The sequence below is a fragment of the Polyodon spathula genome, chromosome 24 (assembly GCF_017654505.1).
Source record: "Polyodon spathula isolate WHYD16114869_AA chromosome 24, ASM1765450v1, whole genome shotgun sequence".
NCBI lineage: Eukaryota > Metazoa > Chordata > Actinopteri > Acipenseriformes > Polyodontidae > Polyodon > Polyodon spathula.
Genome location: NC_054557.1, coordinates 15,161,158 through 15,177,875, shown reverse-complemented (window position 1 = coordinate 15,177,875; position 16,718 = coordinate 15,161,158). Strand labels below are relative to the sequence as shown.

General features: G+C 36.3%; 1 protein-coding gene across 2 annotated transcripts; it reads left to right on the top strand.

Annotated features, from left to right (window-relative positions):
* The first annotated feature begins 1,413 nt into the window (after positions 1-1,413).
* LOC121299301 (mortality factor 4-like protein 1) lies at positions 1,414-16,088 on the top strand. Of its 2 annotated transcripts, none has more exons than XM_041226980.1 (12): positions 1,414-1,566; positions 4,549-4,595; positions 6,373-6,440; positions 6,816-6,899; positions 7,491-7,571; positions 8,954-8,979; positions 9,312-9,400; positions 10,129-10,230; positions 10,529-10,617; positions 11,873-12,045; positions 13,897-13,981; positions 15,462-16,088. In XM_041226980.1, exons 1-12 carry the CDS (start codon positions 1,527-1,529, stop codon positions 15,544-15,546), a joined length of 969 nt encoding a protein of 322 aa, XP_041082914.1. In that variant the 5' UTR covers positions 1,414-1,526; the 3' UTR covers positions 15,547-16,088. The 2 variants fall into 2 exon arrangements, with proteins under 2 accessions (XP_041082914.1, XP_041082913.1); XM_041226979.1 differs by having other exon boundaries at positions 1,415-1,566; positions 6,813-6,899.
* Positions 16,089-16,718: the final 630 nt, after the last annotated feature.

The window sequence follows — 16,718 nt, the reverse complement described above, 5'->3', positions numbered from 1 at the left end:
ACAATGCAGTCATATTGGAAGGGCGTATGACATTCATATTTACAATATAATAATAATAATCATGTTCACGCATGAGCGCAGTTTGGAAAGGGTTCACCAGCATCCAAAGGTTAATTTAATGTTGCAGTTTGGCGCAGTAAATGAGAATGGTTGCTATGTTGCCTAGATGCTTTGGCTAGGTTTGGTGCTGCACAGATCTGCTGCTCATAGAATGCGGGCAGCACAACGGAAACAAGGACGTTCAGTAGAACATTGATGCCGGTCAACGTTCTAGCCACTGACCCTGCCACTAAACGCATGTGCGTTAAACACGGATGACAGAGCACTGGCAGATTCACATAACTGATCTCTGAACATCTGGACATGCGGACTGAGTTACATTACCATGTTCTCAGGAGCTTTAAACGGGCCACATGCTATTCTTTGACGAGGCATAGCCGTGCTCAATCTGATAGCAAATTAATGTTTGGGAGCTTCTAAAGCTTTTAGTAAAAGACGCGCTTCCCAGTAGCCAACGAGCACTGCAATCGAGGAGACCCATCCCTCACAGGGCTGGAAATAAGACTCCTACTATATAGCACTTTCACCCATTCCAGATTTTATTAGGCGCTTGATTAGCCAGTTTGTAGGTAACAAGCTCAGGTGCGTCTTATTGTTCAGTGCGTGTTACAGCAAAGCAAACATATACGCTGTATATATTAATGCCAAAAAAAAAAAGCCTGTTAAAGAAACGCTTGCATGCTATACTTATAAGGTGTGTCTCACATCCCAGATAATTTCACCTGGATTGTGAAATACTCCCCAGCGCCTGATTTTTAAATATGATCAGTAATCGGATCCCACTAAGACGTGAATGGCAAAATAACGCAGAATACATTTCAGTGCAATTCTCTAACTTGAACGCAACGGTAATAAAACAAAATAAAATAAAAATAAATAATGATTAGCAAGAATCGGACTTTTACTGTCCAGTCAGTGGTTCTGACCGGACACTAACATTTCTCTTAAAACCGGATGTCCGCTTGAAAACCGCAGCTGGCATTGGCAAGCCTAAGGTTGTTGGATACTCTGCTTGGCTCCGACTGTAGCACTCGTGTGAAATTCGTATAGGCATGAAGACACAGCTCCCTGCAGTGCAGTCGAGGTAATGCAGCACTGGCAGGCAAGTGTGGTTTTTCTTATAGAATCGGCTAAATAATGAAATAATGTAACAGTGACAAGCCCACGTGAACCACTGTCAGTGCACCACACGTTTTCCCCCACGCCACTCTCTGCAAACCCTTGCCAGTGCAGAACACAGCGCGCAGACCAGAGAGAGAGAGAGAGAGAGAGAGAGAGAGAGAGAGAGAGAGAGAGAGAGAGAGAGAGAGAGAGAGAGAGAGAGAGCCTCCGAGCCAAGGGGATCCACGTGACGCTTGTGCGTCGCTCGAGTGACGCAGAGCGGCGCCTTCATTGTGTCTGGCTGAATTGAGAGGTGGCGATGCTTAAAACTGATTTTTCAGATATTTTAAGTGTTTAATCTGTGAATGGCGCCAAAACAGGACCCTAAGCCTAAATTTCAAGAAGGTAAGGAACCGTTTAAGGTGTAATAAGGTGTCGGAATTCGGGCACTTGCGTCCCCCCCCCCCCCCCCCCATGAGCTGCGGAATGAGCGCTGATCACAGAGGCAGGCTCGTTTTGGGTTTGTGGCGCGCAGTCTTGGGGAGGCGCTTTTAATCTGCTTGCAGTCAGATCGAAAAGGACCCGACACAAAAGACTTGATTTTTATTTGGGTTTTGAGGTTTAAAAGAACAAAACAAAAACCTGCCGCAGTGCATCTCAAACGGTCTGACGCAAACATGTGCACCTTGTTTTATTGTGAGTAACGAAGCTGCAGTCTGCAAGGCAGTGGTGGTAAGCTCTTGTCTCCGAGCTGAATTAGCTAAATTAAAGGTCCTGTCGATTACTAAAGGTGTGTTAACACATCATATACTGTTTTAAGATTGCAAAACCGTAGCAACGATGTTTGATATTTTGGAACATAACTTAGTGTTTTTCTTGTAAATCAAATTGATTTTATTTATTTATTTTTTTATCGTTTTGAATCGCGTCTTGATACATTTCCTGCTGCTACTGCTAGGCCAGTTTTGATTTCTATCTATTTATTTATTTATTTATTTATTTTAACAACCAAGTCTATCCCTTTTAAACCTCAACACATTATGTTAAGTGTAGTATAAAATATATTTATATATATTTTTTTAAACAAATCAGCTTTTCATATATACTTTCTTTAACATAGGTTTGCTTTGATTACGTTGCTCAGATATTTCATCCCTGTCTGGCCCAGGTAATTATTATTTTTTATTCTTAATATAATTTAGCAAACCTCAGTTTGCTTTTTACAACTATTAATATTCTCAATATCTATAAATATCTTATCTTTTTAAAAAATATATATTGTTAACATCGCTTTTATATACAATAAGATATACAGGGGCCCGTGTTGCATGGTTTCATTTGGGAATTAAACATTTTGTTCTCATATAGTGGATGTGTGTATACTACAGCTATGCTTTTGAGAAGCTTGACCACAAAAGTGTCCCTGTTCTTGCAAAGCACACTTAATAATGATTATATTATCTATTTTACTATGTAATGTAATTGACCTGCTACTGAAGAGATGACATTTCAGTGTCAATTCACTGCTCTAGATAATGCCTTTAAACATGAAGTTAGCAGTTAAGCATTTTGTAATGATTTGCCCCACTAAAGCATTTGTTTGCAGTTATTTCTGGTTACCGGTCCCAGGACTATGACTGTCCTATTTGTATACATTGATGTAGTCTTTAAGGTGTTTGTAACATAAAACTGGGGGCCACTCATGCTGTTTGTGCCTTGAAATCTAGTATAGTAAAATAAAACTAGGTATCTGAACCCCAAAGTTTAATCTTCACATAAAAAAAACAAAAACCCTTTCCACTTCCCCTACAAGCCCTATTGGCGAGTGTTCTGTGGCACTAAAGTTAACGTTAAGCAACTGGCAACCTTAAGAAGCACAGCTCCCTGCTTTAAATATTACAGTACTTTGAATACATTGGTAAGTTCATAGTTTACCAGTCACTACTATACTGAATTGTGGGTCATTCCTTGTTTTTTCCCCACTTCCTCTCCTTTTAAAATTCCCGACATGCAGTGTATTTAAAATAAAAAGCAAATTACAAGACTATGCAGACTTTTTTTTTTTTTATTACACTTTGTATTTGAGGTGGTGGTGGAGATGGGAGAGAAATAACATGGAATGACCCATTAAAACAATCTCATGAATGCTCTCTGAACCCCTGATTGCGGGAGAATTTGAAGTCAATTTCAATAAGTTTGACAATAAAACTAGCATTGTTTTTACAACCCTGTATAAATGAGAAAAGCCCTAGACTCTAGCCCTGCACCTATCCCTGGTGGAGTTTCAGGACTCCCCTTGTATTGAAATGACCGGGTCCTATCAGGCCCCTGGTAAGTGAACTCATATCGCTCCTCGTCACAACATGTGTAAGTCAGGTCTGTGATTGTGTAGGTTTACTTAGAGGAGCTGTTTATTAGGGGTTAAGATAGGAACAGTGTAATTAATATCAAACTCCTTGCTCAGGATCATTTCAATAATATAATTAATCAGTATTTCAGAAACCCAGGACTGGGTACCAGGTTAGTGTGAGTTTCAAGCCCTGGTTGTATGGCTTGCATCCAAATGCAATATTTAAGAATAGGTGAAAGCATCGGGTGATTTGGGGTATCTGCTTTAAGCTGTGTGTTGCTTTTATTCTTTCCAGTTGGGCATTATTGAATCCAGCTTCTCTGTGAAGCTTGCACCACAACTCCTGCATTCTGACAGTTTCTACAGTTTATATTCTAGGTGTTGCCCATTCATTGCTGTTTATTTATTTATTCCCCCTCTCAAGTGCTGAGCTGTTTTAGGAGCAACTAACAATTTGTAACTGCTGCACCAAAGATTATTTCAGGATACACAAATCCTATCAGAATCATGTGTAGGGCCACTCTGGTGTGTGTTATTTTTCCATAAATTAACTCCTTTTAGGCAGTCTCACGATTGCTTGTTACAAGCAAACTTGATCGTAATGTGGGTGAATGTTTTGGGATTATTTCAGCACTTGTTCACAATGTTTGTTTGGGTTTTATAGAATGTACTTGTATGAAGATATTAAGTGAATCATGAAACCTGAAAGTAGGCCTATTGTATGTATTGGTTAAAGAACGTACATTTATTGTACATTAAGGGATATCTCTTGTTGATTTAATGATCCAAACAGCTGCCTTCCTGTAGAGGTGATCGTTGCAAAGGAAATGATTTGAAAAAACACAAACAAAAAAAAGAAAAGCAACTGTACTGAGGATTTAGAAAATAAATTTCGTAACCCACAAAGTTAGATGATGTGCAGGTTGGTGACTCACGGCGGATGTGTGTGTAGGGTGTGCAGTTTAGATACTGACCTGTTAAATGTGCCTCTCCAATAGTTTGGTTTCTAAATCCACATTTCTTTTTTTTCTTTACAGGTGAACGTGTTCTCTGTTTTCATGGGCCATTGCTCTACGAAGCGAAGGTATGTTTTTTTTTTTTTTTTTTTTTTTTTTTTTTATCGTTGCTTTATTTTTTTTTTTATATCCGGTGTGTTTGTGTTTCATTTAGGTTAGCCTGTAATGCCGTTTTAATAAAAGGTAAAAAGGTAGATGATGAAAATCCATTAACTGCTTTAAAGCATCGCAATACAGTTTTTGTTAAAAGAAATCCCAAACCTATTTTTTTTAAAAATTTTTGCAGAATGACTCAACACAAATAAAACTTACTTGCATGTGCATAAGTTATTTTGTAAAGGAGATTCGTTGCAAGTTTTACTTTCTTACCGTTTCCTTGCAAAATGTTTCATTCCGATATTGCTGCTTTTTATTTTGTTCAATTATTTGTATTCTCTCTTCCAGTAGAACAAACCAACCAAACCAAAAATACCTTTTTATATAGCAAGTGCAATTACTTTCAATACCTTTTCCCTTTGGACTAGCACAAGCGTACTAAAGTAGATAAAGGGTCCCTGAAGCTTCTAGCTGAGCAGAAGGCTGGGAATGTAACTGCAGATCCAGATGGCACTACCTCCAAGGAGGCCTGCAGACCTCGGTGTCCTCGTTATCTACACAGGCTTATTCTTTATTTGACAGACAGACACTTCCTGGGATTCAGTGGATTATTTCTCAGTAAAAAAAAAAAAACATTTGAATGGCTTTTCCCCTGTGAATTTAGTTTTGTTTCATTTGCATAATTATTTTTTATTTTTTAATTCAAGCTATTGTGAATGATCTGTATATACCGTAAAAACCAGTGTATAAGTTGTCGTCCCCCCAAACCCCCCCCACCACCACCTTTGAGACAACAATTTCATGAAAAGTCTGTAGGTCACACTGGTGTATAAGTTGCTCCCCCCTTTTTAGGAGCCCCTAAAATACCTAGAAAATAGACTTATGCAAAGGTTTTTACAGTAAGTTAAGCATTAGAATAACAGTACTCTATCTGGCGGTTTTAATGGATAGAACTAGTGGACTGTTTGAATGTGCTCAATGTGGCCGTCATTCCCATTAGAGAAGGCTCAATTAAAACACAGTAAAATACGGCATTTCTGCTGGGGCTCCATACGTCTTAATGGAAGGCATCTGTTTAATTCTATTTGAAATGTGTTTTATTTTTTTTCCTGTTCCTAATAACAGTATAGCTGTGGAGTGGATGGCAGTGTAAATATATTTCATTGGTTGATGTTCTATGAAGAGCATTGCTTTAACTCCCATTGGGTGATGACACAAACAGGACAGTGTAACCCCGATCAATGCAGCAGAGAAAATATTAGTGTGCAAGGCATGTGTATCTGAATAGCTGCGCTGAATGGGGAAATAAAGCAGCATTTTGATTTTGTAACTAACCGTTCGTTTCTTCTCGGACAAACGCATGTTTCTCAAGGCAAAAAGCTCATGAGGTCATTATTTTATGTCTGCAGCTACTTGCAAATTAAACTCCGATTAGCATTTACAAAAACACCCCGCTGTGCTTTAAGTATATTCAGTTTTTGACTGTAGTGGTAGTTTAGCATTCCATTGTTGGATACCAGATACTAGTTGCACTAGCTTTTACACACCTCTCCACTACTTTACCAGCCCTAACAAGATCTAATGCATTTTGAAAAGTTCATCTTGAAATGAACTGCCAACATCGAGGTGTGGGACTAATGAAGAATGAGTACTGAATGAAAGTGCATTTCAAACTTCCCTTTTAAAGAATTGAATTCATGTATCCTTTTTTTTTTTTTGCATAACTAAAGTACTTTTGTTTTATTTCAGTGTGTAAAGGTTAATATAAAGGAAAAGCAAGTGAAGTACTTCATACATTACAGCGGATGGAATAAGAAGTGAGTTTCTGAACTGAATAACTGAACTGTTTGGGTGGGGAGCAGTGAGGGGAATCCTAGCAATCCAAGAGTATGTGTTTGTATATTTGTCTAGCTATATATCTAATGTGTAAGAGGCAAACCAGATACGGTGCTGGATGACAGCTGCTTGCCTTTTCTCTTTGGTCCTGTTGTATCCTATACTGTGATAAAAAAAAGTTTGTTTCCAAAGCGCAATGTTTATATTTAAGCAATCGTTTTCCAAGAGTTCTTAAAGTGAGTTTGCATTATTATATTGCACCTTCCAGCACGTGTTTTTGTTTACATTAAGCTGTCACTGTTAAGGACGCATTTCTGTGAGAATGTTTGATGATGTCTTTTGTTTCTTCTTAGCTGGGATGAATGGGTTCCTGAGAGCAGAGTGCTCAAATATGTGGATACCAACCTGCAGAAACAAAAGGAGCTTCAAAAGGCTAATCAGTAAGTGATGACAGGAAAGTGTAAGGCCGTCTGCCGAATTCTCATTCATTTGTGGAAAACCTTCTTTCAATAGGATTGAGTTAAAAGCCAGCGACGAGTAAAAATGTAATATTGTGCATCTACTTTTTATTCTGCAATGGGGATATTTTTCTCATTCCAGTGTTGAATTGCAGTAGGAAAAGCAAGCATTTTCCAGTACTCCTCAAACAATTCAATATTAAACTTGCATGGATTAGTAAAGATTTATTTTTCACAAGAAATCCAAGCAGTATAGCCTCCTGTTATAGCAGTGTACTGTGTATTGTACCAGTTATCTTTTAACTCGTCAGTACAGGATAACCCTACCAAACAGTCTTGTATGAGGGGGTCCTAAATTTATATTGGGACGTGTTCAAGACTTTTATTTTTATAGTATTTTTATTTTATTTTTATTTTTTCTTTTGAGGGGAGTTATTTTTCCTAGACCTTTACCGTTCTGCAGTGTTGAATGAGTTAAATTTGTATTGCACAAAAAAAAAACTCGATTTTAAAATGTTCCTGTAGTCTGCTTCAATGTTCAAGTAGTTTTTTTTTTCTGATTCTGTCCCAAAGGGAACAATATGCAGAGGGAAAGATGAGGGGTGCAGCACCAGGCAAGAAAATTGCTGCTGTGCAGCAGAAAAATGTTGAGTTGTAAGTAACAAAAATAAGATTGCCAGCTTTGTTCTCTGAAGGGATTCTGTTAAGAACCTGAAAGCTTACTGCTCCAAAGAAATAAGGTGTATATAGATTCAGGTGATCCAGAATTTGTAACACTTTATATAGTATAAGAATATGCCTTCAGTGTTTGGAGCAGTATGTCTAGAAAAGGGATCTCATGCATTCTCTTTTCAGCCAGTACATTAAAGTTGATGTACTGAATTCTAGAAGAAAATGTAAGTGATATATTGCTAGCAGCAATTACTCTGAAGTCCTTTGCTTTTATTTAATCCTTTGGGTTTGGCAGCTGGTAATTATTGTGATTTAATAGGTGTCTTTTGACTCTTTACAAACATGAAATAAAACAGTTCTTGTTCTCTTTAAACAACATTTACAATTTACAACAACAAAAAAAAAAAATAGCCTCCCTACTTAAATTAAGCATATCCTGTTTTCCTGAAGCATTTTTTTGTTTAAGTAAATGGGCAGGAATGGTAAATTGGTAGTTTAATTGAGACTTAAAATGCTTCTCCTTTGTCTTAAAGGGCGTGATGCAATTTGCAGCAGCAATAGGTCACATAGTTCAGAGGTGAAACAAAAATGGATTAAAAATGAGTTGCATTTAAACAAATGGATGCTTGGAGTTTGTTTTCCAAGATAAGCACACTTGAGCTTCTAATTTGTTTAATTTGCAATTTCTATCTTCACGATATCTAATTATGTATTCGGGATAATAATAAATACAGATCTAATAGTAAAATCTAAATCAAATATTAAATCTAAACTCCTGCTGTTCATAGTTGGTTGGTTTGGCCTGCATATTGTGTTTTTTTGTATTTGTGTTTTTTTAATATATATATATATATATATATATATATATATATATATATATATATATATATATATATATATATATATATATATAATTAAAAAAGTAATAGCAGTAAATGTTTGCTCAACACGTTCGTCATAGCAGCTCTGTGTTGGATTACATATTTCTGGAAATGGAACCATTTGACATTCTAAAGCTGCTTTGACAAACAGAAAGCTATTTCTATGAAATAGAGCAAAGGAAAATAAACTTTCATATTAGGCTGCGTTGGGCTGCTGTTACAGTGCAGTTTTTGCTCTTTTGGGTATTCGTCTTGGTGTTGACAGCTGTCTTAATGCATTGCTTTCAGTGTGTTTCTCTCTGGTCTAATTAGATTTATGTATTTATTCTACCACGACCCCTAGAGGTAGAAAGCCAGCTTTTCATATTTTTAGTTTTCCTTGACCTGTAAGATATGAATATTTGAAATGTATTCTACTGTAAATAAAGATTGTTCCCTTACAAGAGTCGGTAACTTTTTTTTTCCTGTTGTCTTTCTTCATAGGAAAACGAAGAAGAACAAGCAGAAAAGTAAGTTGTGTGCGTTTTTTTTACATGGTTCGAAGATTTATTTAATCTCCCTGAAACAATCTGTTTTCCAATTTCATTACATTTAACCATGGGCTTTTCTGAGAACTCAGTGCTTGTAAATCAGAGTGTAGTTATTCAAGCCCCAGTTTGATAATGGAACGCAATGAGATTGAGCTTTACAGACCTGATTTCATGACAGATAAAAACACGGCAGTGGTTACGAAGGTAACATTTGTTGAAGTATTGTAAAAGATACTGGTGAAGGGGTGGTGGTACTGTGATTGGGTAAAATCAAAGTATGATTTTAACTAGTCTTACTTTCTGTTCATAAGCTCCTGGGCCAGGTGAGGGGACCAGCACGTCGGAAATGCCGCAGCCCCCCAGGAAGAAACGTGCACGCGTTGATCCCACAGTGGAAAGTGTATGTGTTTCTTTTACCTTCTCACAAGCTGGTAACAGCCACATGGTATACATTCTTTTTTCCATTGCCATACCAATACGCCTTGCTAGGGTATCTACCTCTGCCATTATCCTTTGTACTAAACAGCAAAAAGGGTTTTAAAGGGCATTTGAGCCCTCTAGTGGTCGTTTTTTTTTTGTGAACAAATATTTCAACAGGAGTTGGTGATGGGTTAGTCTATTCTATTAGAAATGCTGTGATGTGAAGGACTTGCAGTGATTTCGTATTTGCTGACTTGAAAATGTCTCCTCTTACTGTCATGGTCAGCAGAAATCTTGGATACAAGTTCCTGTCTTCACATAACCACAAAAACTGAAATGTTTCTGCTTAAATTAGCCAGAGGCAGACTTGCTCAATAACCACACTGTTAAGAATGGGCAAGGCCTTCAGCCATCTTGCTGGTTGGCTGATCAGTGAAATAGAATCTGATTGGCCCACACTGCTGTGGTTACTGTGAAGGGAACTATTCCAGGGGATATTAGAACTGAATTCTGATAAATCACCGTTCTATATAAATAATGGCATTAGAGTTCAGTGCAGCTATAATAGAAACTACAGCAATTACTAATGTTCTTATGAGTGTACTGTACTTGTATCAAAACTCCCAGTTACTTTCAGCTAAAGTAGATATGGTAGTTACCTAATGGCTCCTGCTCTGTGCTCCTGTACTTTTTGAATCAATTCTTAAGGAGGAAACATTTATGAACAGAGTGGAGGTGAAAGTAAAGATCCCAGAAGAGTTGAAACCGTGGCTTGTGGATGACTGGGACTTGATTACAAGACAAAAGCAGGTAACTGATTGTATAGTGTGAGTTCAGGGTTGTCAATAAGACTAGGTGCCATTTTAGGTTTTACTAATTGCAATGTTAACAAGCTCAGGAGGTGTATATTTATTGATCTTTTAATAGCTGTGCTATTCAAATAAACAAATGCTACTTGGTGTTTCAAGGCTTGTTAGGCAAAGACATGGACTAAAGAAACTCACTAAACTCTTTGAGGTGTTTTAATGATGTAAGCGTAGTCTTTAGTATTGATAGTAATCATAACTGGGCAATTTCCATATTTCATTTTCACCTTTTTGTTTTTCAGCTGTTTCATCTACCTGCCAAAAAGAATGTTGATACTGTCTTAGAAGACTATGCAAATTACAAAAAATCAAGAGGCAACTCTGATAACAAGTAAGTATTTCCATAAATGTGTTAAAGACCTGTACAAAACAAAAAAACATGTTTTGTAAATACTGCACTGCAAAAATTCATGGGGAAATGTCCTGTGTAGTTTTTACTGTAAGTGAATCAGGGTGATACCTGAAATCGACAGCAGGAGAATTACACAGGCTCGTGGTGTTTTATGATTTAAAAAAAAAAAAAAAAAAAAAAATTCCTGCTGATTTTGCTTTTAAATAGTTATATCATTGCTGCTGTTGGTATATGGTTGGAATAATTGTGTCAACTTTGCAGCAACCAACCTTCTTCCAAAACTGTGAATCAGCTAATTACCGAGTCAACAAAACAACAAAATGGGTTCAAGAACTATTGCGTTTGGGGCTGCTTACAATACCACATCTGGCTTTGAAATGTCACACTTTCTCTATGCCTTCATTTATAATCGCACACATGAAATGGCATGTAAGCACTGCTGTTAGAGAGCATTCCTCATACCACAGTGCGAGAACATAGATATTTACATTTGAAACTTATTCGAATGGTGATCTTTCCATCAAATGCACCTTTTTACTTTATTTCTTTAACGTATCCCATAATAAGCAGACAATTCCCTCAATCCAATGATCGCCTAGCAACCACAGCTCAATGAATTGCAGCACATTGTAATGTGCTTGTATTGCAAAAACAATGTAGTATGTTTTTAACTTAAGGTGTTCAGCGCCTTATGCAATAAAGACATTTCTTTTGTAATAATGCATGTCATGTTTAGTCTTAATGCACTGTATTTGGGTTGAATGTTTTGTTTGGTTGGTTTGAAAAGCTGCACAGACCTTCATAATTTTTGGGGGATGAAACGCACAATTGCTGATCTGACAAAGCCTTCTTCCAAAATACCAAAAATGTCTTAATAGATCTCTGAACTCAAATCTTTGAGCTTGCACATCTGCATGCCGACTTCATAGTTAACAGCATTTTAGGTCAGAATTGGCATTTTAATGTGATTTCTTTCGACTGGGCAGGGTGTATGAAGAATGTGGAAAAGAATACTTGTAAGTTGGTATATATGTATATATATATATATATATATTATATATATATATATATATATATATATATATATATATATATATATATATATATATATATAATCTATATCTCTATATGTGTGTATATATATAGATATAAGTGTGCTTGTGTATATAATGTTATTATGTGTACAGTTAGTTTTCCAAAGTCCAGTGCAGATGAATTTTGTTTCCTTTTATAGGGAGTTTGCTGTTAATGAAGTGGTTGCTGGAATCCGGGAATACTTTAATGTAATGCTGGGCACACAGTTACTGTACAAATTTGAGAGGCCACAGTACGCAGAGATACTGGCAGATCACCCAGACGCGCCCATGTCACAGATCTATGGAGCACCACATCTTCTAAGACTTTTTGGTGAGTAACTCTTTATTCCAAGTGCTGTACTGTACGAGTATTGTTCCGCTTTTGCTGTTTATTTCGAATTTTACCAAAAAACTATTTTTTTTTTAACTGGGCGTCAGTTTTTACTGATTTTATACCCATTCGTTATCTGTTAAATTTTTTCCCAGTACTGTTTTCTAGGAAATGCACAATGTTTTGATTAAAATGCTGTTTTATTTTGACTGACATTGTAATAAGCAGACCTACACTATCCTAGGATACAGCAGACGTTTAGATGTCAGAGGATCAAATGACGTTCAAACGTGGTTCTCTGTCACTTCACAAACACATTATCACCTGATTATGTTGGCCAATCAGAGTCTGATTTATTGTGGCAATTGCAGGGCGTAGTAACTACTAGCTTGATCAAAAACTAAATTGAAGTACTTGCACAAAAATATAATCTTTTTAGTGGATGAGAAAACATAAATCAGTTTATAAATATTCAAAACAAAATGAATGTTTCGAAGTATACAAAAAGCAAAGTTCAGGTGAGGCAGAGGATGCATAGCGCTGCAAATACTGCTGCATTGAGGTACATGTTTGCACTGACAATAAAAGAGCATACTGAAAAATAAATGACACATTAAACTAAAACAAAGAGACACTCCGTCCGTTTGTCCAGCTTTTACATGAGCTTTGATAAGAGAGAGCGCAGAATGACTGTGTTAATGAGTTTGTCAGCTCTGTGCTGTGCTGGACAGCCACTGTTTATTGCAGAGGTATGTATCGATGACTTTGTGTGACAGTACTGCCTGTCCATCGGTTAAAACACTGCCTAACGCCGACAATCTTAATCGTAAATATTTGACAGAAAATGGTGATGCTTTAGTTGGTAAACTTATATGGCACGCAATGATAGTGTCCAGTGTGATTTTTGACGCGTCTCCCATTGGCTTGCACCACCCAGTTTTGTCAGTTTTCTTTTTATGATTTTCAAGGTGAATAAACCTGACTTGTGTTGTGCTGAGGTCATGTTCATACCTTCTGTAGGTACTATTTCCGTCAGCACAGTGATTGCCCAAACGTTCGCAAAGTACCAGTTAACTTGGGAAAACGTGGCTTCGACTTGCACAGATTCTGATTCAACATACAAGGACATTATTAATCAGAAACCAGAACTGCCACGTATCATATTCCACTTGTAAAGGGTATATTTTTCACCCTGATTTTTACTGATGTTTCAATTAACGATTTTTTATCGATTTTTTATCCCTATTTTAATATATGTAAAATAAACTCTGAAAAATTCCCATGGAGCTAATCACTAGTGATGGTATAATGATTGAATTGGGAATATTAAATACTGCTGAGTAAATGTTAAGGAGAAAGCAGTTCAGACTTGGAGGTTTTTATCCCTTAAAGATTAAAGCTCATCAGGTACAGAAGATTGGTTTCCTGTCAGAGGGCTTGAATAATGGTAATTGTGTTTTAAGTGTGCTGATTTTAAAGTCGTTTTGGAACAGACGAATGGAAATGCCCCAGACAGTTTGTTTACTTCTTGATTTAAGTAGTGGATTTAATTTGAGCCATTTGTTTCTCCTTTCAATGTCTTTAATAAACATAATTTGCAGCTGATGATTTATTATTGTTACCTTACCAAAGTTACATGTGCTAAGTTTTTATAGATTATGAAACAGCTTCTCATGTGTGTAATGTTCATTGAAATCAAATTATAGATGTTTCAACTGAGCTTTTATCTAAACATGATTCTTAATCATTCCAGGTCTGCATTCTGTCGTAACAAAACTACAATTATTCCACTGGCTACCTGAGCCCATAACAAGTGTCAAGTTTTCTAGCGTTTGTATTTGTTATTTTCAGTTCGAATTGGTGCCATGTTGGCCTACACGCCTCTTGACGAGAAGAGCCTGGCACTGCTGCTGAATTACTTGCAAGATTTCTTGAAGTAAGAGTTTTGTACTCCTTTTGAAACTACCTTTTTTATTTTGTATAATTTGCGTTTTTTTTTTTTTTGTAAAATACAGCTCTGATATGGTAAAAGTCCAAATGGAAAATGTATAAATAAATAGTGCGTCCTCGTTACTTCTGCTGGTTTGCGCATACGATCTAAAAGATCAGATGCTGTGGGATAAACCATTTGCTGTCAACATGCCTTAACAGTTCACCAAATGTGTGAACGATCCAGTTAAATACAGAGGAAGCACTGATTTTAAAATTACAGACAGCAATTTGTAGAATATATGACACTCCAAGGGGCTGGAGAGTCTGGACAGCATATCCTGGGTTGTGATTGTTGCAGTGGATGTGTATTTTTAATTTATTTATTTTTAGGTTGATTGCTGAAACATTTCAAACTCACTGACCTGCTGTTACCAGGCAAATGGTCTGTTTTCGTTCAAAGTGTTAGTCTGGCGGTGGATGCAGATTCACAGATGCTCAGTATCTATGTAGATATGCGAAAGTTGGCTTTCCTGTTTTTCACTGACTGCATCATATGGTATTTTTTATTAATCCTACTTCACACATGGTGTAAATAAATAATACAAGGCTTTACTCTCTCAGTCCTAAAGATGGTTCTGTATTTACAAAACTTGTGTGAAGAGTGAATGAATGATGGTTTGATAAACTTTATTTATTATCTGTAACGCCCTTCATTATGACGAACCTATCCCCTGACCCCAAATTAAAAAAAAGAACAAAAAATAAAAAAATAAGTCAACATCCCGGTCTGTACAAAACTAAAAATTTTATGATGCAACAAATCTGGACACTATCTTGATCATTTGAAAAAAGGAGTAACACAGGCATAGCTCTGTCGTGAATATAGGTTATCAAAAAGCACTTTTTTTTTTTGGACTTGCTCAGTAACCGCGTGGCAAAGCAAAATTGATTTAAAGAAAAACAGCAAAAAATAACTTGAGGATGTGATTAACTTTTCATGTTAGGTTAATTTAGAATAAAAGATCCGTTTGGGATTCTTTTGAGTTGGATTGATATTTGGTGCACTTTGAAACGATTCATGTCAGATTGATTTTGCTTTTTTTTAATTCTTTAATGAAAAAGATAAAGCAAAGGCGGCATACCTCATACATGAGACGAACAGATACATGTAATTCTACTTTTATTCACAGTCATGTCATTAACTTATTCCAACAGTATCGTTCATTTTGATTGTCCTTTTGCCATAACAAACCCCTCGATTTAACGAACAAAAGGCTTGGACCCCAGCAGGTTTGTTGCAGCGGGGGTGTACTGTGTTAAATTTTTTAATGGTTTATCAATCTGTTGCTCATGACCTGTCATTCTTAATCAAGTAATCTAGGTGGGACTTCAGGTGTTGGTGTTTATTGTTTTAAAAGACAGGAATGTTTCTGCACACACTGTGATGGTCTCCCAAAAGATTTTTGTTCTTATTTTTATCCCAGATATTTAGTAAAGAACGCCTCCACCTTGTTCAGTGCCAGCGATTATGAAGTGGCACCACCAGAATATCATCGGAAAGCTGTGTGAGCTTGCCACCCAGCACTGTGCCACGCTGGAAGAACAGACACATGGAATCAGAACTGTATGCTCTGTCATGTGGTTTCCAGAGAATACACAACGGCTTCAATCTCAAAAGACTTTTGAAAAGACTATCAAAGATTGATTGGTTTATTGGATGGGCTTTTTGCCTTGAAGGATTATTGAAGGGTAGGGGTTGGGAGATTGCTGAAGGTAAGCCCGAGTGGTTTTTCAACATGCTGAGTTTCTTACTGTGCACCCACAGTGTGATCAAAGTGTTGAGACAAGCATTGGGATTCAGGAAGTCTTAAATGCAAATGGGCATTATGCATCGGTGTTAGCGGGACAATTTTACCGGATAATATACCGAAATTCATGCATTTGCAATTTTCATGTGAACTGCTGGTCTGAAATCAGCACACATTTTTATTGCAGTGGTTTTTGTTTTTTGTCATTACGTTGGAAATTTTGTATCCTTTCTAGTGTTCGGAAAAGACTTTGCTTTTAAAGCTTTGATATAACCTTGTAAAATGTCATGTTTTTTGTAAGACCAGATATAATTATTTGAAGTTTGTTGCATTTGATACTGTATACAATACAACAAAAGGTTACAATGTTGGTGTTTTTCTTCATTTGGAAGAAAGCGTCATTGTTTGCATTGTTTTATATATATATATATATATATATATATATATATATATATATATATGTGTGTGTGTGTGTATGTGTGTGTGTGTGTGTGTATATATATATATATATATATATATATATATATATATATATATATATATATATATATATATATATATAATATAAAATTAGAAAATAAATAAAACAATTGAGGTTATGGTCATGTTTTGTGTTTTATGTTCAGAGTGGTTATAGTACCTGTATTCTATGAATGTAATGCAAGAAGTACAAAATGTTTAAGAATTTACTTTTTTTTTTTTTTTTTAAACAATTCAGTTCAAATCAAACTGCATATTTGCTCCTTGTATATTTTGCTTCAGAATATCTGGGGGAATTAAATTGTACACAAAGGACAGTATTGCCTCCCCATATTAAAGCAGCCCCACCCCTTTCCAATAAAGTGTTCATCAAAATATTTTCCTTTTTTTTTGTATAAAACATTGTAAATAAAATCATTTAAATACTAAAACTCCAGGTGTTTTTTTTTTTTT

Excerpts from the sequence above, each read along its gene's own strand:
- LOC121299301 (XM_041226979.1), top strand. The coding sequence starts at position 1,527 with ATGGCGCCAAAACAGGACCCTAAGCCTAAATTTCAAGAAG. Across the intron at positions 4,596-6,372 it reads CATTGCTCTACGAAGCGAAG|TGTGTAAAGGTTAATATAAA; the intron begins GTATGTTTTTTT and ends GTTTTATTTCAG. Across the intron at positions 12,046-13,896 it reads ACATCTTCTAAGACTTTTTG|TTCGAATTGGTGCCATGTTG; the intron begins GTGAGTAACTCT and ends TGTTATTTTCAG.